Below are 25,228 nucleotides of genomic sequence, written 5' to 3'. Positions count from 1 at the left end.
CTCTACCATGTTTGTACCAGACTTTTGATCTTGGCCATTGAAAGGATCCAATGGTCATCACAACACCATATTTTCAAGGCCCACTTACCATAATTTTTCAGACCCATCTTTATTTATCTTTTCACATCAATACAGATGAAATACAAAAATTTTGTTGACGTTTTGGCTCCCCGCGTTTGGCTTCTCACTTTTTCCTCTGTACAAACCAGTGCCATCAAAGCCTCAAGTGCTTCTCTACTAAGTCTTCAACTAGTGCATATTTCCTTTTTCTCTTCAACTCTAAATTTATTTATTTTTATTGGATCTTTTTGAGGTATGTCTCTGTTCTATTTCTTCTACATGAGTTGCAGTCATAAATCAATGAATTCTTTTTGGATGCTAGGAATATCTTTTTTTTTTTTTTTTCCTTATTGTAACTTTCAAATTCTTAGATCTGGGAGATGAGATGAAGGGAACATAAGTTGAGATTAGAGAGTGAGACAAAGAAGCGGTGGAAGGGGGAAAATGGTGATCGACCAAGGAAGCCAAACATATGAAACATGTTGTACTGTATTTTATATTTTGTATTGTACGTTGTTTGATGTGAAAAGATAAATAAATGTGGGCTTTAACAATATGGTTGGTGGGCCTTGAAAATATGGTGCTGTGATAACCATTAGATCCTTTCAATGGCCAAGATCAAAAGTCTGGTGCAAATCTGGTAGAGAGAGCCTGACAGAGGATCCTTATCCTATATTGTCCAATTGTATAGGTTTTAATGTAAATAATTATAAACCCCCTACTTAGAGAAAAAATCTTTCATAACCTCCACCCAAAATCTACCTCTCCCATAACACCCAATCTTACACTTAATATTTTCCTAAACCCCCTAGTCAACTAATATCCAGCTAAGTTTGACTCCCTATCTTTTAATTTTCCAGTTTTACCCCTTTTATTTACTTTTAATTTTTATAAAATTTTAATTATGTTTTTTTGGTACCCGCTTCCTTCCCTTGCCCTTCACTTTCCACGAAACCCAACAACAGCAATAGCTTCCTCTGTCGGCGATCCAAGCTCCTCTGTCGGCGATCTCCATTTTCCGGTAGCGTCGCGGTCTAACTCTGGCACCAATAGCATCCTCTCCTCGCGACGAACACGGTGGTGCCCACCGATCATCCAACCGACGCTCGACGGTGATGGAACGACGCCAAACAGCAGCGAAGCCTCCGCCGGCGATCTCCATTTTCCGGTAGCGTCGCGGTCTAACTCTGGCACCAATAGCTTCCTCTCCTCGCGACGAACACGGTGGTGCCCACCGATCATCCAACCGACCCTCGACGGCGATGGAACGACGCCAAACAGCAGCGAAGCCTCCGCCGGCGATCTCCATTTTCCGGTAGCGTCGCGGTCTAACTCTGGCACCAATAGCTTCCTCTCCTCGCGACGAACACGGTGGTGCCCACCGATCATCCAACCGACCCTAAAAGCTCAATTCGAGGTCCGAGAATATTTTTGGGTGAGTTCTGTAATTTTCTGTGTGTTGATTGGGGCTGGGCAGCCACCGTGTGTGGTGGTCACCGCCCGACTCGGCCGTTGAACGATCAATTTTATGAACCCTGTTTGATTTGTTGAACTGTCTGGTCTTAAACAGGTACCTCGGCGATTAAAAAGTGCAACTGAATTCAACAAATTCAGTTTCAGTTTCTAGCTTAATTAGTGTAACTGTGTAAATTCAGTTTCAGTTCTAGAAAATTTAGTTTCACTTTCTGAAAATTCAGTTTCACCCCAAATTCAGTTCTAGCTTAATTATGTTAATCGGATAGAAATGTGAGTTTTTTAATTGATTTATAAGTATATAAAAATTTACTTAATTTATTGATTAAACAGTTTCAGTTCGTGAAACAGTTTCAGTTCTTGAAACAGTTTCAGTTCGTGAAACATGAGTTTTAAATGAAGTTTGAATGAAATTATGGTTCTGAAATATGATGAATCAAATTTGCAGGTAGAAACAGATCGAGGCAATGGCGACTGTCGTGTACTCGTCGCGTGTGAGGTGATCGGACGACGTTGTATTGTTGGCTACTCCTCTCATCTCAATGACTTGTTGTATTGTTGGTTTTTTTTTTTGATAAGGTTGCTGTGTTCTTTTTAGTGAAACGGAATTCAGTAAAGGTGTAACTGTTTTAGTGAAGTGTAATTGTTTTAGTAAAGGTGTAATTGTTTTTTAATTAAGGTGTAATTGCATTTTAGTCGAGGTGTAATTGTTTTATCACTTAATTCAGTTTCAGTAAGTGAATTCATAACTGAATTCTTCAATTTAGTGTATCTGAAATTCAGTTTCAGTGTAATTGAATTCTTGAAATTCAGTTTCAGTGTAACTGAATTTTTGAAATTCAGTTTCAGTGTAATTGAATTTTTGAAATTCAGTTTTAGTGTAATGAAATTCAATTTCAGTGTTTGATTTTAGTTTTAGTGAAATATTGAATTTTAGCAAAAACTTCAATTCAAAAAAAAAAAAAAAAAAAAAAAAACAGTTTCACCAAAATACAGTTACAGTGACGTCAGCATGCGTCAGCGCGCGTCAGCATGCGTCAGAAGGGTAATTTAGGATTATAAGTTTTAGGGGGTTTTGAAAGAGTTTATAGATGGGTGGGGGTTTAGACAAATTTTTTTAGTGAGTAGGGTGTTTAAAATTAGGCACTATAGGTTTTAATAATCATTCACAATGATAAATTTATCATGAACACAACAATGGAGGTGACTGACCACCGCCTAGTAGCTTCTTACCACATTTGATATTAGCCAAGTAGTGAGAGGGGTTGGAAAAATGAGTTAAGATTATAATAAATTAATGGTTAGAATTGTTCTAATATATTAAAAAAAAATGAGTTTGTCTTTATTACTGTGTTTATATGACATAAAACACATTTAATAGTGTAAAATTTATATTCTATTAGTAAAAAATTGAATCTATCCTCTTTTTCTTTTTTATTATAAATTCATCATCATGAGTTAAAAAATGTCAATGCAATGCCGTGGCTGAATCGTAGAATTTTTACAAAACCAACAAGCCATTGACCAAGTTATAATAGGAGAATTACATTGACCACAATTTCTAGGCTGAATTTGAGATGTGACTTGCCCAATTTTGATCGACTCCCAAGTCCCAACTCCACGGGGCATGGGCCAAGTCCAACCATCCAACTTAGCACACTGCCTCAAAAGTCAAAATTTCCAGTTTAATGTCAGCCATCCAATCCAGACCAAAATCTTGTACCCTATGATAATTAACTATTCAAATATGCCATAAATATGGAAAACTCATTTTTGGGAGGGGTTCTGTGGATTATTTTTAGTGGCCTTTTCTATCCTTTTTTTCTGTACTAGTCATCATCATCATCATCACCACTAATTCAAAACTCCCTCCTCTCTCAATTAGGACATAAACTTATATCTAAAAAGTCAATAACTTAAATTAGACACATATCCCACTTGTTACTTACAGACTTACAGTTGAGATGGGTTAATAATTTAAATTAGTAAAAAATAAAAATAAATAACTATTACATTTGCTGTCACGCATGACAGCAAATGATGGAGAAACTAGAAAATTAAACACATTGTCTTTTGCACAGATTGGAGTGAAAAAAAGTGAGGATGTCAACATTAATTCTTCTATGTTACATGATTGTACAAAGAACTGATCAATAAATCTAAAAAGAACTAAAAACTCAAAGGACTTTTCGTCAGTTTTTTGTACCCAAAAAAATAAATTGAACTAATCAGAAAAGCTTGCAAGCAAATTCATCTATGGCTGTTCCATTTAAACGAGAAGAAGCTGATTTTGATGCAATCTCTCTAAGCTGAGGCAAGCTTCTTCCCAATTGCAAAGCCACCTTCATCTCAAACAAGTCCCCATTTTCTCTTTTCTCCAAGTCTTTCTCTTCAAGAGTGGCTTCAATGAAATCCTCCATTTTGTTGAAGAAGCCAGCGCAGTACCTGTACATCTCAAACACCATCCCAACCTGCCCACCATGCTGAAATGCATTGACTGCTCCACCCAATGACCCTGCAGCCACTGCAACAATGGCGGTCCATGACCCATGTCCCACAAAAGCAGAGCCAATGGCTGCAACCCCAGTAAGCAAAGGGCCTGAGATGGCCAAAACCTTGTTAATCTTCAACACCAAGCTACCAAGTCTCTCATAGTCCTCTAAGTCCTTCATCTTCACCACTTCTATAATTTCCCTCATTTCCTCTTCAAGTTCCTCACTCCACCCATTAATCTTTGTTCCCATCTTGGATTTGGGTTTGCTTGGAGTTTGAGTTTGAGTTTGATTTGAAGGCCACCAAACTGCTGGCTCGAATTTTTCGGGGAATTTTTCGAGCATAGCACCCAAAAGGGGAAGTGGGTAAGCTTTGTCGAGTGCCAAGACCTTGTCCATAGTTTCATTCACATCTTTTTGGGTTGGGTCTCGGAGAGCAAGCAGGGTCTGGATTTGGGTCTGGAGCTGCTTGAACAATCTTGTGGCATTGCGTTGCTCCTCAGCTAGTTGTGAAGGCTGGATCTTGTTCATCACAAGCAGCATTCCGGAGGCTGCAGTGAATAAGAGAGTGGAGGAAAGTTTCAAGGCCAAAATGGGGGTTCCAGCACCGGCTGCTAAAGAGCCTGCAACTCCAGCCATGACTGAAGCCGTGAGAGTGATCATGTTGATGGAGTTGAGTAGAAGGGCGTTCCAGTTGTCACGCTGCTCGCCGATGTTCTTATGCATCTCAACTCTGTCTGCTACTGCCTCTAAGATTGCATACAGCTGAGTAGTAGCTGTAGAAGTAGTACTAGTTGTAGTATTAGACTGATGCTTATATGAAGCATCATCATGTTGTTTTGGTGGTGCTATTGGGATTGTGTTTGTGATTCCATCCCTCAATTGCAGTCCCTCAAGCACTAGCTTTGTTGCTGTTTTGGGGACTGTGAAGCGGAATCTTGGAAGCTTGGGGACATGGATGGCAGCATTGATTCTCTTTGAAGAACAACATGAAGAAGAAGAAGAGAATATGAGACTTGAAGTTTGCAAGGAAGCCATTTGGTTGTGTTCTTAGATGAAAGCAGAGGATGTGAGTCGTTTTGGCTCTTTTGGGTGTGTAGATGCTGTTGCTGTTGTTGTTGCTGTTGTTGTTGTTGTTGTTGTTGTTGTTGTTGTGCTTTGTATTGTTGTAGGAGGAGAGTTTGGAATGATAGTAGAGGGTCCAAATTGGTGTTATTTATAGTGAGGAATTGAAGGCACAACTGAAAATTGAAGGGGTCAGATTTAGAAAACATTGACTGGCTGAAATGCTGAATGGGCAAGACTTAGCCCATTTGCTGACCAACCTGACCCATTCACCCCATTTTTAATTTTCCTGTTTAAAATTTTTCGTCCACTATGCATCAATGCAAGATGTATAGTGATATCTACGTATGCTTGCATACAATTGCAATAATTTATTACTTGCAACTTGCAATATTGAAGAGGTCGCATCTTCAGTCTTCACTTGGTTGTTTGGTAGACCGAGTGCTCCAACTACCTATTTTTCAAACATTAATTAGCATTACATTATAATTTTCTAAATGCGTAGTCTTTCTTTCTTTTTTTTTTTTGGTAAAATTCAAACCTCTAACATACACCACTCCCAAGTCTCCCATTCCTCATCACTTGTGAATCCAATAGTGGAGTGGCTTCTAATATTATAGTTTAGTGCTTCATGCTTTGAGTGCATTATTAAGATTTCTCTTTTTTGTTGTGGGTGCATTATTACAATTAATTCTGACAATAGTTGTATCCATGAACTCATTATGCTAAAAATTTAAAAACTCAATTGGTAAGGGTTATCTTTTATCATTTATCATTAACATATCATAAATTTTGTCAAATACCATTTAGTCTAGTGAATGACACATAGTCTCTCTTATCAGAATATGATCTTGAATTCAAATCATGGACGGGAGTTGATTAATACAAAAACAAATATGCCACAAATTTTCCTATAATATATAGAAAATTGCTATTTGCTTTCTCATTTTACCATGCCTCTAAATTAATATTTTATCCCTTCCCCCTTTGGCCTCCTATGTAGCAGAAAAAAAATTAATATTTGGTCACTTTTAAAGCACTTACAGCAAAATATATAAAGTTTACAAAAGACTTGAAATAGCATTGCCCTATATAAACTGCACTTCCACATTACTAACAACAGAAAATGCTGAAGACTTCAAGGTTTAGGGGATCGGGTTCGAGTTTCAATATAATAAAAAACAACACAAAATACAATAAAAATTAACTAATAAAAGATAACAAACTGCATAAAGTAAAGCCACAAGCAAGTGTAGATTTTGACCCAAAAAAAAAAAAGCAAGTGTAGATTTGTTTTAAATTGACTTTCCAATTTGGATTAAAATGACTTTCCAATTTTTCAACTCAAACCCCAAACCCATTTGTCAACCTTGAAAGAAATGGTCTTGTTAAGTTATCACAAAAAAGAGGGCTTTCAACTAAAAATATCCTAATCCCTACTTAATTTATTAAAAAACCAACATACGGAGAATTTTTACTCTTAAGAATGAAAAAATGGGCCGAGCGCTCTGCACTACAATAGCTTTTTTTTTTTTTTTTTTACAGTACAATTACACTTATATATATCTTAAAAAACTCAAAATTATAAATCTTAATCTCATGAATTCTCTAAAACATACTAAATGATATTTAAACGCACTCAAATAAGACCCAATTACCAAAAAAAATTATCAACATATAGAAAATAGGAAAAAATAAAATTGTTTACACTACAATAACACTTGAAATTGTTACTGCAATACAGTAATCAATCACTCGTCTTTCCTAGCTGATCGCTAGGCGCTATTACAATAGAAATACGGATGCGCACTCGTGTACGTGTTTTTATGTGTCAAAATATATATATGTTTATGTATATATCTAAGACATGGATCCATAACACTATATTTTTTACACAAATTTTCAATAGGGTCTATTCCATATAGGATTTTAACGATCTGAATTGTCTATTTTTTAGGTCTCCATTAAAGGATCATCCTTGCAAAACATTAGGCAAATTGGAAATCATTTACCTAAAAAGATTAAATGGTCAACATTTCAAGTGTTTATTTTGTTGACTAATATTGACCATTTAATCTTTGTAGGTAAATGATTTTCGATTTACCTAATTTTTTGCAAAGATGATCTTTTAATATAAAAAATTAGACGGTTCAATCGTTGAAATTCTACATGAAATGGGCTCCATTGAAAACTTGTATAAAAAATATAGTGTCACGGATCCGCCCCTATATATATATATGGGCAGTACTTGGGTCACCCCACACCCCCCCCCCCCAAATTTCGATTTTAGTAATGCCGATGTATGATCGGAACCGTTCACTGTTTAGATAATCTATTAAAAATTATCTCTGTAAAAAATCAAATCAATCGGAAATCGTTTGGTTATAAAACTGTTGTCAATTAAATAGAAAAAATCGATAATTTCTGATTAAAAAGTAATTTTTTGGTCAAATCGTTGATTTTTTCTATTTAATCGACAATATTATATAATTAAACGATTTTCGATTGAATTAAATTTTTGTAAATATAATATATAATAAGTGATATAACAAATGAATAATTTCGATCATATGTCATAATTACCAAAATTGCAATTGTAAGAGGTGGGTTGACCGTTGACCTTGGGTGTCCAAGTAGTGTCCTATTTAAATATATGGATGAGGATCCTCTGCCGGATTGTTTGGTACTAGGCCATATCATGCTTTCAATCTCAGCCATTAAAAAAAATTGTATGGTTGGGATTACACCATATTTTTAAAGTCCAAATTTATTTCTTTTTTTAACAGAAAAATGTTTATTCCTTTAAGCCCATAAAGAACATCGTAAAAAGGATTTGATGCAACCCCATCCTAGCCCTCCACCCCGAAGCAGCCCCTATACCCTACCCCTCTCCACTCTTTCCGGCAGCCTCCCCGTCACCGACTTCCTCCTCCATTGCCGGCAGCCACCCATTCCTTTCCTCTCTCACCCATTAAAATCTCGAAAATGAAACAGAAGAATCAATACAAAAACACAAAAATAACATTTATTCAATAAGATGAAAGAAACCCACAAAGTGAAGTGTTCATGTACACTCGAAATGGACCCAGAGGAAAAAAAGCACATGCAGACCTTTAAGATGTCGAACGCAGCAAATCTCATCATGATTTCCTATGGGTTTAGGATTTTTCATGTTTGTGATAATGGTTGGCTTTTTCAATGGGTTTATGTGGAGAGAGTCAATTTGTGGTTGCCAGAGGTGGATAAGGAAGTCGGCAACGGGGGAGGTCGCCGGAAAGAGGAGAGGGGTGGAGTATAGGGGGGAGGCACTGGGATGGGGATGGGTTTGCCTTAAAAATTTTCATTTTTCTATTAAAAGAGAAAAAAAAAAGGTTAAAATTAAAACAATTGGACCTAAAAAATATGGTGTAATCTCAACCACATAATTTTTTTTAATGGCTGAGATTAAAAGTCTGGTATGGTCTAGTACCAAACAGTATGGCAGAGGATCCTCATCCAAAGTATACATAGCATATTACCGGAAAACTGGTAACTGATGACCAAAATTAATGATGAGTAGAGTACTAGTACTAGTCTCTACTACACAGTGGCATAACATACACTATTAACTAATTAACTACAAAACAGAAGCAATATTAAGTAGTAGTGTTTACATTAATCAAATCAATTAAAACAAGTGGCCCCAGAAATCAACATCTCAAAGTCTTTCATGGTTCTGAAATTATCATCAACCACCACATTCTTTTCCATCTCAGTGAGGGCAAGCCTTGCTGCTTCTCTGTCTTTTTGCCGCTGCTTCTTTATCAATTCATTGGCTCTAGCAATTTCAACAGCTCTGAACCTACCAATCTTGGCCTCCGACGTTGATTTACTTTGATCACCAAAACCAGTACTAGTACCAAGAAGAGTGTGTTGTGCCTTAACAATGGTACCCGCAAACCTTGACATTAACAAAGCAAACCGAGCCGCCCTAGCTGGTGACAACTGAGAAGGTTGATCACCGACAACAACAGCGGCGCCGCCATCATATATGTGCAGGAGGATGACCTACTACTGATGATATTTGACGTACCGGCACCGACCTACACGCAGCCACTACAAGAAATTAGAACAATGTCCATCTTCATTAGTTGCACAGAAAGGGGTGACAATTGAGAAATAGGGACTAAAGTGCCTCGATTTTAACAAAAATAGGTGGCAATATATTGGACAATAGGGACTAAAGTTTCTTATTGCCACCTCTTCCTGTGCAACCAAATAATAGTGGGTTTTGCTCACATTTTTTGTAGTGAGCTCCGTCAATATTTGACGTCTTTGCCCTCTTGACAATCTTTGGCTCCGAGTCGGATGGACTTGGACAAACACGCTTTAAGCCTTTAGGAGGAGGAGTCGGAGCCGCAAATTGTGGTGGTTTGGGCAGAGTCGTCATGGCGGAGACGGCCACTTTCCTTGAAGAAGAAACCATCTTCCGTTTGTTCTTGCAAGCCTTAAGAAATCCATGAACCTCACAAGATGTGGTGGTCACAATCGTTTCGGTATAAGTCACCATTGAGAAACAGATGGACTGATCAAACAATCGAAACCCTAGCTAACTGGACTAGTGTATTGGCCGCTTGCTCGCAGTGGAAGTACAAGAAAATTAAACTTGTGATCGAGATCATAATAGAAACCCTAAGTGGAGCGTACTGGCAGTGGAGTTGATTATGTAGGTTTCGTAGGCTAGACTGAGTCTCACGTAACCGAGAACAACACTGTAATTAAACTTAGTTGCTCTAACTTGACCTTAAAGTAATTAAATCAACTCACAATTTCTCTCTCTAAATATCTTGCTAACTAGCTCTTTCAGAATTGGAAACTACTAGGAAATATTTTGAGATACTAAGAATCAGATCGAACAATTAATTAAAGATTTCCTGGTAGTTAATAAAGAGAACGAAACAATTCAAAAATAAAATCATATTAATAAAAAATATATATCATAATGATCATGTAACTCAAACTAATAAGCATAATACACTCCAAACAAACTTTGTAAGAATGATTATTGTAGAGTGACTTAAAAAATAGACAATTTAATTGGATCATCAAACTATATTGTAGAGTAAATACAGATTTTGAGGAAATTTCGATGAAAATTTCGAAGATTTTTAGATTTCGAAAAAAATTAGACGAAAACGACGAAAATTGCTATCAAAATACGAAAATTTTTAATGAAACTTTACCTTATGTTTATTTAACATATTATCTACTAAATTGATAAAAAACATTGAAGAAACCAAATTATATAGTAGGTTTCATGTGATATAAAGTGAATATAATGTGCGCTTGAGCAAATGCTGTTAAATAAAATTAGTATATTCTTTATACTCTATAATTTAATTATACACTAAAATCTAAACTCTAATACTCTATATATACTATATATACCCTAATACTCTTTATACTCTATAATTTATACATTAAACTCTATATATTCTATATTCTTTAGGATATTAAGTTTTAGGCCTTTTAGAATATTTTTAATTATTTTTTTATATATAAATATATTAGAGTTTAGAGTTTAAAATAACTAAACGAAATCTCAAACTTTTTTTTTTCTTTCCAATTGCCCAAAGGCCCCAAATCACCCCTCCCTTTTTCTTTTCTTTTTTCTTTCCTTACTTTTTTCCCCATGCCTCTCTCTTCAGTTTTTTTTTTCCTTCCTTTTTTCTCGTGCCTCTAATCCAGCTAAGTTTTGTCTTCACTGAGTGTAACAACCCAAATTTTGTTACTTAAATTTTTCAAACTTGTTTTAAGGTTTGTTTAAAGGAATTGAATTTCGAAAATTTTGGCGAAAACTTCACGAAAAATTGTTGAATATGTATTTCGATTTCGAAACCCTAAAAAAATGAAATTTTCGTGAAACTTTCGCAAAAAATTTCGATAATTTCGCAAAAAATTTTGAAATTTAATACCTTGAGTAACATGTTGTCCAAATTCCTCATGTTAAATTATCAACTTAAATTCCTCATTAGATCGCCATAATATGTATTTAATTTTCATATACATCTAGCTTATTGCAAATGCTTTTCCCAATTAACATTATTCTAATTCAAAATCCAATTGTCCCTAGCTATTTAAAATTAAGAATTGAATTAATAACATAATTTAATGGCTAATGACCATTTGGTCTAGTGGATGGCATGCATGTACACAATCTTCATTTGTCGGAAAAAGTACTGAGTTCAAATCTCATGACCAAGTTGATTAAAACATAAAAGAGCAAATTACATTTTTAATACCCTCAACTATACCGCATTTTTCAACTTGATACCTCAACTTGAAAAAGTTGCATTATCATACATCAACTTTCATTTTGTGTCAATTTCATTCATCTGTTACATCTTAATTTCATTAGAAATTTCGTTATCTATTAATACAAAATGGAAGTTGATGTATGATAATACAACTTTTTAAAATTGAGCTACCAAATTGAAAAATGAGGTATACTTGAGGTCTTCAAATGTAATTTGCTATAAAAAAAACATAATTATGTGGATTAATTATTTTTTTATCAAATGTATTAACTAATTTTATAGTCTTGAAATATGACAAAATTTCACATTACATCATGCTCAACACAACTGTGATATTAAAACTGACGTTTTGAAAAAATTGCAATGCTATAGTTCGATGTTAAAGTAGATATATTGTTAGATCAGACAACTGCTTTTTGCATATACTTACATTGACGTTAGTCTCATATTTACATTTACGCCATGTAGCCTTTATGTAGGGAGGGGTGACGGTCATGAGCCCACATTAGGGGGCTTACAAAATTTATTTATGTTATATATATAATTTTTATAAACAGTAATCAATTCATTCTATTCGCATTCATTTAAATTAAGTTCCATAAATTACTCGTTATGTTTATAATTTGCTTCGCGTTTAATTTGAACTATCATCCATTTTTTTTAATCAATTTTTGATCTAGATGAATTGAGTTGTATTATCGATCTTCGACTAGATAAAGAACAAATATGACATTTTGTTTTTTTAATCAGTTGCTTTCACTTACTAGATAATGTACGTCGATTATACATGATATGTTATCTCTGTCTTGCTAATATAATATAAAGTAGTGAAGCTGTTCACATAGTGCTTGCTTACTCTGGTCAAGAAAAAATGCACATGTTACGGGCATACATATATATATAAGAGTAAATTATAATTTAGTATTTTAACTTTACATGTTGTTTCAATTTAATATCCTAACTTTGAAAACTTGTAAAAAAATACCTCAACTTTCATTTTGTGTCAAAATAGTACCTCCGTTAATTTTTCTATCAAATAAACCGTTATATGCTGATATGACAGAGGTATTTTTATTTTTTTACCTACATTTAAAAAATAATAATACTTTTTAAACTTTTGAATAAAAAAATTTCCTAAAATTTTTTTAAAAAAAATTTCTTAAAAATTGTTTTTCCCCCTCCCCCTTCCCCAGGCCGCCCCCCATCCTCCCCCGTCTCCCTGCCCGACGTCGCACCCCTTCCCCCCACCCCCCCCCCTCTCCTTGCCCGACCCACCTTCTCCCCCCTCCTCCCCCCCCCCCCCCAACCACTTTCTCTCTCGCCTCTCATTCTCTCTTCCTATTGGGTTTTCTTGATTTCTTTGATTGCTCTGTCTCTAGCTCACTCTCTATGATTTGGAATTTGGTGTTTTGAATCAATGACTACCCACTCCCAAATAGCTATCAAATCCACCTGAACCCACCACTCCAACTGCAGAGGAAAGACTCAAGTCGCTGCCGCTAGCCTCCACCGCAAGGCATCTGTGAATACTAGCGAATTTCTCCAAAAAAAAATTTGGCTGGCTCTCCCTTTCTGCCCAGAATGTTCAGGGAGACCTTCTCATTTCCATTTGAAACATAGACAACTAGAAAACCAATCCACCACTTCTCTTCACTGAACTCAAACAACCAAACCCAAAAAATAATAATCCTAATAACCAAATACTCAAATAGCATATGAATTCCAGTACAGTAAGAAGGAAAATGAAAAATTTTTGAGAACATTGAAAGTGGTTTGTGTGTGCTCGATGTCGTACGCTCGTGGTTGTGTGGGTACATCTTTGTGCGTGGGATTATGGGTTTGTGCTTGTGCGTGGAAATTAGCCTTGACCCTTCTCACTCCCCCCAGCAGCCCCGACCCACCCCCTCACCCAACCCACCCTTTCCCCTCAAAATCAGAAGTCATTTAGCCATTTGATTATAATAACAACTATTTTTATGTTTTTATCAAAAATACTGATCGTCTATTTATTTGATCTCAACTAAATGACTACATGATTTTTGATTTAGTTGATTTTTTATAATGATAATTTTTGAAATATGGCCTAAATAATTGATGGTTCGGATTATGAAATTAGTGATGTGGTGGGCCCAAAAGCATGGTTAGCTTCGTATTAACTTGCTAACTGGTTAGCTTTAGAGCACTCATATATATATATATATATATATATATATATATATACAGGGCCCTTCCAATAAGGGATCCCTCATTTAGTGTTAAATGAGGGATCACCTTGTGTGGCTCACACGAGTCGTTTTGTGTTAATCCGAACCGTCCATTTTTTACATCTCCATTGATAGATCATCCCTGCAAAAAATCAGTCAAATCGGAAATCGTTTACCTGTTCGTTTTAGCGGTCAAAGTTTAAAACAAATGGGTGAACAACAAATTCCTCTATAAACACCTAAACTTTGACCGTTTAATCGAAAGGGTAAACGATTTCCGATTTGGCTGATTTTTTGCAGGAATGATCTATCAATGGAGATATAAAAAATGAACGGTTCGGATTAACACAAAACGACTTGTGTGGGCACCATAAGGTGATCCCTCATTTAACACTAAATGAGGGATCCCTTATTGGAAGGGTCCTATATATATATATATATATACAGGTTCCTTCTATTGAGGTATACCTCAACTTATTTATGTTGAGGTATACCCTATTGGGGCTCACATGAGTCGTTTTGTGTCGATCCGAACCGTTCATTTTTTACATCTTTATTGATAGATCATTCTTGCAAAAAATTAGTCAAATCGGAAATCATTTGCCTATCCAACTTTGATAAAACAAATGGACGGTTTCATCGAAAATATTTGGTTCGTCCATTTATTTGATCAAAGTTAGATAGGCAAATGATTTCCGATTTAGCTAATTTTTTGTAAGGATGATCTATCAATGGAGATGTAAAAAATGAATGGTTCGGATCGACGCAAAACGACTCTTGTGGGCCCCAATAGGGTATACCTCAACATAAATAAGTTGAGGTATACCTCAATAGAAGGAGCCTATATATATATATATATATATATATACAGGCTCCTTCTATTGAGGTATACCTCAACTTATTTATGTTGAGGTATGACCTTGTTGGGGCCCACATGAGTCGTTTTGTGTTGATCCGAACCGTTCGCAAGGATCATCTTCATTGATAGATCCTCCTTGCAAAAAATTAGCCAAATCGGAAATCATTTGCCTATCTAACTTTGATAAAACAAATGGACGGTTTCATCGAAAATATTTTGTTCGTCTATTTATTTGATCAAAATTAGATAAGCAAATGATTTCCGATTTGGCTAATTTTTTGCAAGGATGATCTATCTATGGAGATGTAAAAAATAAACAGTTCGGATCATCACAAAATGACTCTTGTGGGCCCCAACAGGGTATACCTCAACATAAATAAGTTGAGATATACCTCAACATAAATAAGTTGAGATATATCTCAATAGAAGGAGCCTGATATATATAACTGAAAGACCTAGCTATCGCGTCTTGCGTTTGCAGTGAGAGGCTAGTATTAGTCAAAGAAGAAAAATAATACATCAAAGCTATTTGGAAGTAGCCATCAGCTGGTAACATTTTTTTTGTTACCAGCACTGGTTGGTGAGAGAGGCTCCAATTTTTCATGATCTGCAGCAACAACAGACGCAGCGGAGCCATGATGATCAGCACGTGTTAATGGACTTTTACATTGTTTATTTAATGGCTCAAGTATCAAATTACTCACCAGTAGTATTTCAACTAGGTACACGAATAAAAAAATCTTTCAAATGTTCCATAAACTAATATCTAAGTTGAAAAATTGACTTATTTTAGATGCACCGTGGTTAATTGTAGTGTGGCCAATCACGATGCGCGCAGTAAGTATGCAATATGTTTAATGAGGTTTGATAACAGTTTGATTTACTATTTGTTTATTTGATAACAATTACATAACTAAACAATTTTCGATTTAATTGATTTTTTGCATATGTGTAAAAGAATCTCACTAGTAAAAGAAAAATAAAATGTTTTATTAGACAACTTCGATCTGGAGAGTGGAGTCTTAGCACTTCTCGATAAGTCAAATAAATCAGCCCATGCAAGAGAAACAAGTTAGGGCCCTTGAACAATACTTGCTAAAACTTCTTGATAAACAAATTGCAAAGCCAGCTTTCAATATCCTAAAATTCAAAAATCAAAAATTTCTTAGCTAGAAGAACAAAGTACAGCTTCTTTGAGCGAGCTAAAGAAAGGCTATTGAACCACTAATTTCTATTAATGAACTTATTAAAGGCAGTATAGTGCATTCTCAAGATGTTTTTAAGCCCACAAAACTAGTTAATCTTCTAAGTTTTGAAGAACTTAGTATTGAAAAGGCTAATGAGCCATAACCAAATATTTCCTCTATAATCGATCGAGTCGCACCAAAACTCCTCTTGGATTTTGGTTTCTTGGATCAAAAATGTACCTACAACATAAGCACCATACTATTAGTCTTCCTACCAAACTTCAGTTTTTAACAAAAATTTTCTTTGATAAATAAGTAAGATTTTGTTACAATTCAATAATATCCCCCCGGCCAGCTTGGTTCAACACTAATTTTAACGAAGACCCTGTAGTCCACCAAGTCATTTTCAGTAGAGCAACATCCAATGTCTGCGTCCAGCCTCCTCACTTCTAGTACAAGAACGTTAGAGAAGAGGTTATTGAAGCATACAAAGGATCACAAATAGTAGGATTTGAAGTACATAATGACAAACATCTCTGTCTCATTGCTCAAACTCCCACTATGAACATCTATATATATATATATATATATATATACAAGAAAAATTAAAAGAATACCCTTCATATATACCAGCACTACAGATGAGTGAAAATCAGAATAAATCTATGAACTAATAATGATCAGTCATCTGCAATAATAGGATTAGCAACCAAGAACATTTAGTCATTCCACAAAAAGCTTTACCCAAAACAGTCATTTAACACAAATACTTTTCCTTTTAGTTGAAAATGAGATTATACGGGCTTCTAGTTAAATCACCTTTTTTTTTTATTTTTTATTAATTTATTATTGGATATCATATATGATATATCCAAACTCCAAAGGGACGCAAATGAAATTTTTAGAATAAAAGAAGAAAATAGGACATGTATCTACTTGTGGTTGTGCTGCAATTTTCATTTGTAAAGAACAGGAATCTGATAGGCTTTTTCTTGGCCAGAGGCTTTAACTGTGAAATTTTAGGAAGAGAAAATGGGAATAGTCAACCAAAGGCTTCAACAGTTGAACTGTAAATTACAAAATACCCATTTTGTAAAGGGGGCATGCTCTTTATTCTTTAAAGGCTTCAACTGTATATTATTAACAAACTGGAGGACCAATTTACCTTGCATGATTGATCCTCACTCTCTGTCTCACACTCTCACACACCCACCAAAAGGGTAAAAGAGAATCGATCCATCAACCCCTATAAAGATAGAGAGAGAGATTAATAAAGCAAGAAATGGTAATTTACAGCGCCTCTGTTTTTGTACTTCTACAACTCCCACTTGGATCACACACTCCAATTACCCAAAATGCACCGCTTGATCCGAAAATTTCGGCCTCGTCTCCTTGCATGGTTTCGCAGATCTCGTCCGGGTATTTCAGTTTCACCTCACTCATTTCTCTTATGTTCGTTTTTCTCTTTGGTTTGTGAACAATGTGTGATTTTTTAGGTTGTCAAATTGAATTGGTGTTGTTTAATGCAATTTGACGGAATTTGGACTTGAATTTATTGAATGGTAAATGGGTTTGTTTTAGTTTTTGCTGGTGTTGGTTGAATTGTCTTAGAGCTATTAGCCATTACTCTGTTTTGGTCTAAAGGAGTATTATGTGGTTCATTCTGAAGGATCATGCCAGATTTGAATCTGAATTTGGAGATTTTTCGGAATTTGGTCATTAACATTGGTGGATTGATTCTAATAATTTTATAGGTGAGCAGTGTCAGAATTAGAAGTATAAGGGATTTGGTCTTCAATTGACCAATTAAGAAAGCATTTTAGAAGCAATTTGGCTTATATATGTTCTTAGTAGATCTGTTCATCTTTTTTTTTTTCACTTTAGTGATTCCAAAATTGCACAAAGCTTGACTTATGAAGAGAAAGAATGTTCATCAGTACTTTTCTTCTTCTTTTAATTCTGGTTCTATATGATGCTTGAGATGATAAGCAAATGGGAGATTAGCAATATATTAATATTTCATACATCAGATACATCTTGGTACCAGTTGTCACTTTTTAATTTATTATTATCACATTATGTCCACTCATATTTCAAGATGTAATAGGCACTAAAATAAAATGCTTCTATGGGAATATCTTTTTACAATGAAACTTGACATTTATTGTGAAATCAATGGATATATTAAGGACACATCATAACCTAAGTTGTATTTTTAATATGATTTAAATTTATCTACTATTTTTATTTCCTACGTCTAACTAGAAAATTTTTATATTCACCTTGCACATGCTTAAGGGTTAACTCGGTAAATATTTGAATCCACTAACTGAAATTGTAAAAGTATGATATTCAAGTAAATATTCTCAACATTTGTGTTATCAATTTATCAGATTGTCTCATAGTAATTTAGTAACAATAGTTTGTGTACAATGAACAACTTTCTTATAAATTCATGTGTTTCTTGTATTTTCAATATCCTTCAATTTTCATATATATATATATATATATATATATTGTAAAGTTAGGGTAGTGTTCTCTTGACAGGTATGAATCTGGATCAAATATTCAGTGAAGAGTCAAGCTAATCAATGATCCAGATTCATAGTTTGGCAAGCGAACATCTCCATGTAAACTTATACCTAATACGCTATGATGTTAACCAAGTATACTTATACAGTTATACATATCTAAACAGTAAGCACTTCTAACTATGGCACAAATTTGTCTAGAACTCAAAGTCTGTTGTGTACTGTACTAGTTAACCAAGCCAAAACTCTGTTTTAAAGCTTGTACAGTATACAAGCCAAATACTAAAGAATTCTCTAACTTTGGGGTTCTTGTACGTTCATTAATTAGTCTTAGGATTTATTTGGATAGGGTCCTATGTTTTCATGAAGTGCTCTCTCTAAAGAACTGAACCTGCACACTTGATGCTTGACAGCCTCACTCTGCACCAGACCCATGTGCATGAGAAACCATAGTTATAATTTATTCCTAGTTTCTCTTCACATGTAAGTCTTAGAAAATCAGAGTAATTATTATTAGGCAATGACTATGACTTTAACTCTTTCTAATATAACCACTATGTCTTAGTGAGTTGAAAACCGAAAATTGAGTGCAATTTGTTTCCCATTTACATTGGCTTAAATAAATTTTTGCTATGATTTTATAAGGAAATGACTTTGAGATATCTTTTATACGTTCTCGTTTTCAGGCCCAGTGTTATTTATGAAGCGTTTCCAGTACAAGGAAATAAAGAGAGCAACAGATGGTTTTCAGAGGACCATGTATACCAATTCTCAAATAGCTGCTTATAAGGCGAGATTTCAAGATGGTGGGGTTGCATTGATAAAAGAAATTAGAGATTACAACCAAGGGAAAGATGTCTTCTACAGAGAAGTACAACTCCTGGGGCGCTTGCATCATCGCCACCTTCTTGCTCTCAAGGGGTTCTCTACTGGACATAAACGGTCTGGTGCCCAGCTCTTTACACTTTGTCACTGTCTTTCCATAATTTCCACCTACCCACCCATACAACCAGGCCACTGTTTGGGAACAGAGGAAAATATGTGTTTTTTTTTACTTAGACATATGCTACAGTAAATTTAGAGGTTGGGATGGTATGCCCACTCCAGAAACAGGAGGCCAGGGCAAATGATAATATTTATGAACATCCCTAGTGATACACCCCACCTTGGATGCCCAACCCTCAGCTTAATAGTGCATAGTTTGAGCTTAAATTAGAGACAATATTTATCATCAGAAAGGGGTGAACTTCATTTTAGGAATTCGAATGACAGATGAAATAACTGAATCTCAAATTCATTACCCATTGCTGCATCAGCAACATTACAGGTTTATTGCATAATGTATCTAATTACAAATTACATAATCTTTCTGCATTTATACTTCCATCGTGAAACTCTTTTCACAAATGTTCGATGAATGGAAAGCATTTACTCTCACTGTTAGAACATCTATAGTTTATGTACTCTGCTTTAGATCATCCATAACATGTATTAATATTTTCAGTTTCATGCCAAAATCATAGATTAACATAATCTTGCTAAACTTTCTTTTTATATTTACCATTTCTATAGTAGAGTCTCTCTCTCTCTCTCTCTCTCAATTTCTCGGTACGTGTCCACTATTAAGGGAACCAGCAGGCATCACAGGGATTGAAGCCTTTCCTGATAACCTGTTGCCTCACAATATACCAATTAGGAGATCTTGATAACTTCCTTTAAGCTTGGGTGAGAGAGAGAGAGAGAGAGAGAGAGAGAGAGAGAGAGAGAGAGAGAGAGAGAGAGAAGAAAAGGGGTACTGCATCAATGCCTAACCGTGAAAAGAAAATGTTTTCCTTTAAGGTAATCTGATTTCTTGTGGTGGTAGGTTTGTGTCTCCATATGCTGTTTTTTACCTTGTCTTGAGTTCATATTGTTCTAAGTTGTTTCTGTAGCTGCTTTGAAGCTTTTTTTTTTTCTGTAACTTCTGAAATCTATATGTAACATCTAACTAGAAGATGAACCCATGAGGAAAAACATTGGCATTCCTTCAAACAGAGATCTGTTTCCGAGGATTGATAATACTTTAGATATGTGATCATTCTGTCCATAGTTTCTGCAATGTCGGAATAATTATATCCATTGGCTGTTGTTCATTAGTCGCTCTGTATTTCATATATATTTTTCTTTTGTTTTTTGCAGGTTGCTAGTGTTTGACAACATAGAAAGAGGGAGTTTGAAGGAGCATCTTAATGGTAACATTATGAGCAGAACTTGTGCTTGTGTGTATCAGAGCAAAATTTGATTTTCTCTTTATTGGTTGGCAGATCCCCTTAGGACTCCCTTAAATTGGAGGACAAGGCTACAAATAGCCGTTGGTGTGGTGGCTGCATTGGTATGTTATGGAGCTAGACATATTTTCTTCTCTGAATCATGTCTTCATTATCATCTTTTCTCCTCTGATGGGGAAAGATAAGTTCTTTGTAAAGATGGTTTGCAAAAATGGTAACACAGAGATAGGAAGCCAGCTTTTTAAGAGCTCCATACCACTTCCTCTAGGCTCTATTTGTGAAATTTGAATTACATATTTTCTGTCTGCTTGGATAAGAGAAAAATCTTCTAAGCATCTATTATGTGTTTAGCAAGTACCAGATATCATATATCTTAACAGTCATTCCCAATAACTGTATGAATTAGATTTACTCTGCTGGTTCTTATATCTCAACCAATCCAAGCAGAAATAAATGGAGTGGAATTTAAGTTCTTTGGATCTTGTGTATTGATTATGCATATGAAACTCTTATATCTACATATTGAAAGTTTCTCTGTGCATAGCCATAGGATTTCAACTTACATTGTACCAGATTCTCCTATGCAGGAATATTTGCTTCTCTTCAATGAACCGCCAATGTATCATGTCTCCATTAGTTCAAGTAACATCATGCTAGATGAAAACTTTAATGCAAAGGTAAATCTATTTTTTATTTTTCATTTGGAGTAGCTGGCACATATAATTTGGTTGTGATGATTTGGGTCTACATGGTGTCCTAAAGGCTAGTGCTGTTGTCTTTGTCCAACTTCAAATGACCTTTTCTTTCCTCATCACAGCTTTCCGACGTTGGCCTTCAAAGTTCTGGTGAAAATTATGTCACAGTGCCTCATACCTCATGCCCAAAAGGTTTGACTTTTTTTACCATCCACCTTGCAAATGCTTATTGTAATCCCCATCCTTTCCCTTCTTGCAGATTGCATGGGTCAGGAATGTGGTAACATTATGTTCCAGCTTGGGGTGCTGATCCTGGAGCTCATCACCGGTCAATCATCAGAAAACGGGGGTGCGGATCTAGTTCAATGGATCCGAGAGTCTCGGTTCTGTAGTTCCATTGACAAGATGATAGATCCTGATCTAGGTAACAGTTATGATTCTAGGGAGCTTAAAAGTCTTCTAGCTGTGGCAAAGTTATGTGTTAAATCTGGAGATAATAAGCCAACTACTTCTATTCTGCAGATACTTCGGTATCTTCAAAAAACAGTAGAAATTCCACATGACTAGTATTTGTACTCAATGTCATCAGTAGAAAAATTTCAATATTTTATTGAATTCTAATTGATTGTTTCATGGAGAGTTTGTCCTTCCATTCCAAACATTAGGTGAATATTGCTTCTTTTTTTTTTAACCAGTTCGTTAGTTCTATTTGGGCTAAAATGGGGTGAGAAATTTTTATGCTTTCTCAAACAGCCCAATCTGGATGTTGTGCCTTCTTTGGTCTTTGGAGCATAATATGCTTACCTGGGAAGCTAAAAATAAACTGTAGTTACTATTTGCTCAGGTTTATTAATTATATGTTTTTAGTTATATTAGAGGGAATCAAATCATAAACCTATTCCTCAGCCTCTCTCGGCTCTCACTACTTGAGCAAACCCTAAGGGCCTATTAATTACATGTTCATAAGGTTGAAACAGAAATGCACCTAAAACCTAAATCTTGACCCAACCATTTTAAACTATCTGAGCTATTAATTCATAGCATCTTAATCACTTTGGAGTTCAGACAAAAAAAAACACTTTAAAGAAAAGGTTAGGGGAAAAAGAAAAAAAAATGAAAAAAGAGGTTGGGAGTAAGTAGAGAACTCTAAAATAACTAGGGAGGCTATGAATTAATTGCCCTTTTCTTTTCAATTTCTGTTTTTGTAATTTTATTTAAGAGCAAAGAGGAAACTTTGGAGAAGAAAAGAATTTATTGAAGAGCAAAAGTGGGATTTTTGAGAAGAAAAAGTTCAGAGTACCATAACGAGCAAATTGAAGGATACTGCAAGTAGAACCACGTCAGAATCTATTTCTTTTTCCTTATCCCGCAAGTGTTGTTTGATGTGCAATTACTGTCAGATGATGCAATTACTCAATATACCAAGCGCAAAATAACAGAAGTTGCCTAATTTAACAGGTTCATTACTTCCTAAGCGAAAAAACTGGTTCAGTACTTGTCACTGCCTCACTTGCCCTAAACAATCACCCAATAGTACTGCTGCAACTGAGTACTGACGCCAAACTACATAAACATGAAAATAACATACCCTACATAAAGCAGAGTCATTGGCTTAACATAAGTCACAAAGCACTGAAAAAAATAGCAGGCAGCTACAAACAACATTCATTCTATTCACCATTAAAGACAAAAAGTAAAAACCTGGCCAAAAAAAAGAAGAGATCTTGTAGTAGCAAAAGCTGCAAAACCAAGAATGATGGTCATTTATAAATAGTTCAAGAATAGAGGGTTCATAATCATTATATAGCATTGAATTATAGTCTTCCAAAATTCTAGACTCCAACTAGACCTCCATTCATCACAAGTTAACAACAACCAAGCTTTTCCACCTCCTCATCTGTTGTTCTACCCCCAACACAGAAACACTTGACCAAGTTCTAGTTCTAGATACTCTTATCACTGCTGTGCGCACTGCACCCTCTGAGCACCACCAGGCATGTCATCATCCTCATCATAGGCCTCTGCCTGAGCCTGCTGCTTCCTGCGCATCTCCTCCTCCATGTTAACATCGTGCAGAGTGGTCTCCTCACACTCATCCACCTCCATATCTGCGAGCTGAGATGATGTTGGCCTTGATGGAAGAACAGCTTCCAAAGCCTTAGTCTGGTCAGGGCTCAGAGACTCAGGGAATTCCACATTGAAATGAATGTACAGCTTGCCCTTCATGAATGGCCTCTGGTACATGGGCATACCCTCATCATTGATTGCCTTGAACGAATCTGCATTTTTATGTACCACCAAACAAACAACTCACTAGGTTAATCATCAGAGAAAACAACAATCAATGGACAAAGTTAAACCCTCTGAGCTCATACACTTCTACTCACCAGGCTTGACAACTTCACCAGGGTTTGATTTGATAAGTAGCTGCCTGCCATCCAAATGGGTCAAAGCGAACTGGAAGCCACATAGAGCCTCAGTGAGTGACAAAGTGTGCTCCACAAAAAGGTCCTCACCCTTCCTCTTGAACTTTGGATGTTCTTTTTGCTGAATGATGAACACTATATCACCGGTTATTGTGTCAGGCTGCAATGAATAAAGATCAAACCAATCAATCCCACATTTACCAATAAGAATCATCACCAACATCAACATCATGTATAACATCATAATCAGGACACAAACTTACAGCTTCATCTGCTTCACCAGGGAATGTGACCTTCTGTCCATTCTGCATACCCTTCTCCACATGGACTTCCAACACCTTCTTTTCTTGAACAACCTTCTCTCCTTTGCAAAGTGTGCACCGGTCCTTGTCAGTGATGGTCTCTCCAGTACCCTTACATTCATTGCAAGCATGCTGCATCTGCTGAATCATAGATGGGCCAAGGTGCCTAATTGTGACCTTCATACCAGTTCCTTGACAGCCAGCACACTTCATCGAAGCTCCAGATTTCGAGCCCTTACTGCCAATAGTCACATGATCACATCCCATATTAGCATTATAAACCACCAAGCTCTATATCATAGCATGAATCTAAAACAACTTGTATGTAAAGCAAAGAGATTCTTCAGTGCTACTCACCCATTGCACTTAGAGCATAGCACATTACGTGATAAAGAGAGTTTCTTTGAAGTTCCAAGATAGAGGTCCTCCAAAGTCACCTTCAGTGAGTGGACCACATCTTCTCCACGCCTCTGTCTTCTTCCTCTGCTACTACCACCTGCTCAACAAAACAAAGACAAATTCAAATTCAGTCACTTCCATTGGTCTTCGCAAAATATGACCCACAAAGGAAACCATAAAAATTACAGGGTTCTCAGTCCTCACCTCCAAATGGACTACCACCACCAAAGAAAGATGAGAAAATGTCAAATGGGTCGTGGCCAGCGCCGCCGCCCCCACCCATTCCTTCCTTGAGGGCGTCCTCACCATACTGATCATAGATTTCACGCTTCTCAGGGTCACTCAGAACCTCATAAGCCTGAGCCAACTCCTTGAACTGCGCATCACATGCAAAAACATCATTAGGTCTACACCTAAACTTTCAAATCAATCAAAAAACCCAAACCCAAATCTCAAAAAGTCTCAAAACACAATCTTTTAACCCAACCATGATTTTCCCCAATAATTCTTCACCAGAAAAAAAAACATGCAATCAAATCAAAAAGAACAAACCCAATTCTCAATAATGGAATCTACAACAAACCCAGTTCTTGAAATCCCATTACAGAAAAAAAAAATCGAGAAAGATGGATCGAAAAGTTAAATGGGTACTTACTTTCTCAGGATCACCGCCCTTGTCAGGATGGTTCTTGATGGCGGCTTTCTTGTATGCCTTCTTCAAGTCGTCGGGCGAAGCGTTCTTGGAGACTCCCAGAATCTCATAGTACTTAGTGTTGTCGCTCTTCTTCGGCGCCCTCCCAAACATCTTTCTTCGATCTCAAACACAAACCCAATCACAAGCTTCACAACTCTTCTGGGGTCTTCTTCGTCTCAGAGGCTCCCAGAGAATCTGCAAATTTGGAGCTTGAAAAGGCAGAACAGAAACAACCTAAAGACAATAACAAGATGGAGTGAAGTCGTGTGTGTATATAT

The 25,228-nt window shown here is 36.0% G+C and overlaps 3 protein-coding genes across 4 annotated transcripts; 1 reads left to right on the top strand and 2 right to left on the bottom strand.

Annotated features, from left to right (window-relative positions):
- Positions 1-3,638: 3,638 nt before the first annotated feature.
- On the bottom strand, positions 3,639-5,105 carry LOC147299192 (putative F-box protein At4g22030). The gene has a single exon (XM_086228955.1). It carries the CDS (start codon positions 5,061-5,063, stop codon positions 3,762-3,764), a length of 1,302 nt encoding a protein of 433 aa, XP_086085081.1. The 5' UTR covers positions 5,064-5,105; the 3' UTR covers positions 3,639-3,761.
- An 11,525-nt stretch (positions 5,106-16,630) lies between these two features.
- LOC147299191 (Protein kinase superfamily protein) lies at positions 16,631-21,790 on the top strand. 2 transcript variants are annotated; one of them, XM_086251306.1, is made up of 7 exons: positions 16,640-17,055; positions 18,854-19,109; positions 20,346-20,398; positions 20,471-20,538; positions 21,022-21,111; positions 21,252-21,321; positions 21,389-21,790. In XM_086251306.1, exons 1-7 carry the CDS (start codon positions 16,992-16,994, stop codon positions 21,694-21,696), a joined length of 909 nt encoding a protein of 302 aa, XP_086107432.1. In that variant the 5' UTR covers positions 16,640-16,991; the 3' UTR covers positions 21,697-21,790. The 2 variants fall into 2 exon arrangements, with proteins under 2 accessions (XP_086107442.1, XP_086107432.1); XM_086251316.1 differs by lacking the exon at positions 21,252-21,321 and having other exon boundaries at positions 16,631-17,055; positions 21,022-21,115; positions 21,338-21,790.
- A 1,069-nt stretch (positions 21,791-22,859) lies between these two features.
- Positions 22,860-25,202, bottom strand: LOC147299190 (dnaJ protein homolog). Its single transcript, XM_086242810.1, has 6 exons — positions 24,912-25,202; positions 24,461-24,632; positions 24,215-24,353; positions 23,819-24,095; positions 23,517-23,715; positions 22,860-23,408 (listed from the first exon to the last, which is right to left on the bottom strand). Exons 1-6 carry the CDS (start codon positions 25,059-25,061, stop codon positions 23,086-23,088), a joined length of 1,260 nt encoding a protein of 419 aa, XP_086098936.1. The 5' UTR covers positions 25,062-25,202; the 3' UTR covers positions 22,860-23,085.
- Positions 25,203-25,228: the final 26 nt, after the last annotated feature.

The sequence above is a fragment of the Dryas octopetala genome, chromosome 1 (genome assembly GCF_963921425.1).
Source record: "Dryas octopetala chromosome 1, drDryOcto1.1, whole genome shotgun sequence".
NCBI classification, from domain to species: domain Eukaryota; kingdom Viridiplantae; phylum Streptophyta; class Magnoliopsida; order Rosales; family Rosaceae; genus Dryas; species Dryas octopetala.
This window is presented reverse-complemented; position numbering and strand designations above follow the sequence as displayed.

Coding starts and splice junctions, on each gene's coding strand:
- LOC147299192 (XM_086228955.1), bottom strand. CDS start 5,063: ATGGCTTCCTTGCAAACTTCAAGTCTCATATTCTCTTCTTCTTCTTCA.
- LOC147299191 (XM_086251306.1), top strand. CDS start 16,992: ATGCACCGCTTGATCCGAAAATTTCGGCCTCGTCTCCTTGCATGGTTT. Junction 19,110..20,345: donor TTCTCTACTGGACATAAACG/GTCTGGTGCCCA, acceptor TGTTTTTTGCAG/GTTGCTAGTGTTTGACAACA. Junction 20,399..20,470: donor TTTGAAGGAGCATCTTAATG/GTAACATTATGA, acceptor ATTGGTTGGCAG/ATCCCCTTAGGACTCCCTTA.
- LOC147299190 (XM_086242810.1), bottom strand. CDS start 25,061: ATGTTTGGGAGGGCGCCGAAGAAGAGCGACAACACTAAGTACTATGAG. Junction 24,354..24,460: donor TGGTGGTAGTCCATTTGGAG/GTGAGGACTGAG, acceptor TTTGTTGAGCAG/GTGGTAGTAGCAGAGGAAGA. Junction 23,716..23,818: donor CTGGTGAAGCAGATGAAGCT/GTAAGTTTGTGT, acceptor TATTCATTGCAG/CCTGACACAATAACCGGTGA.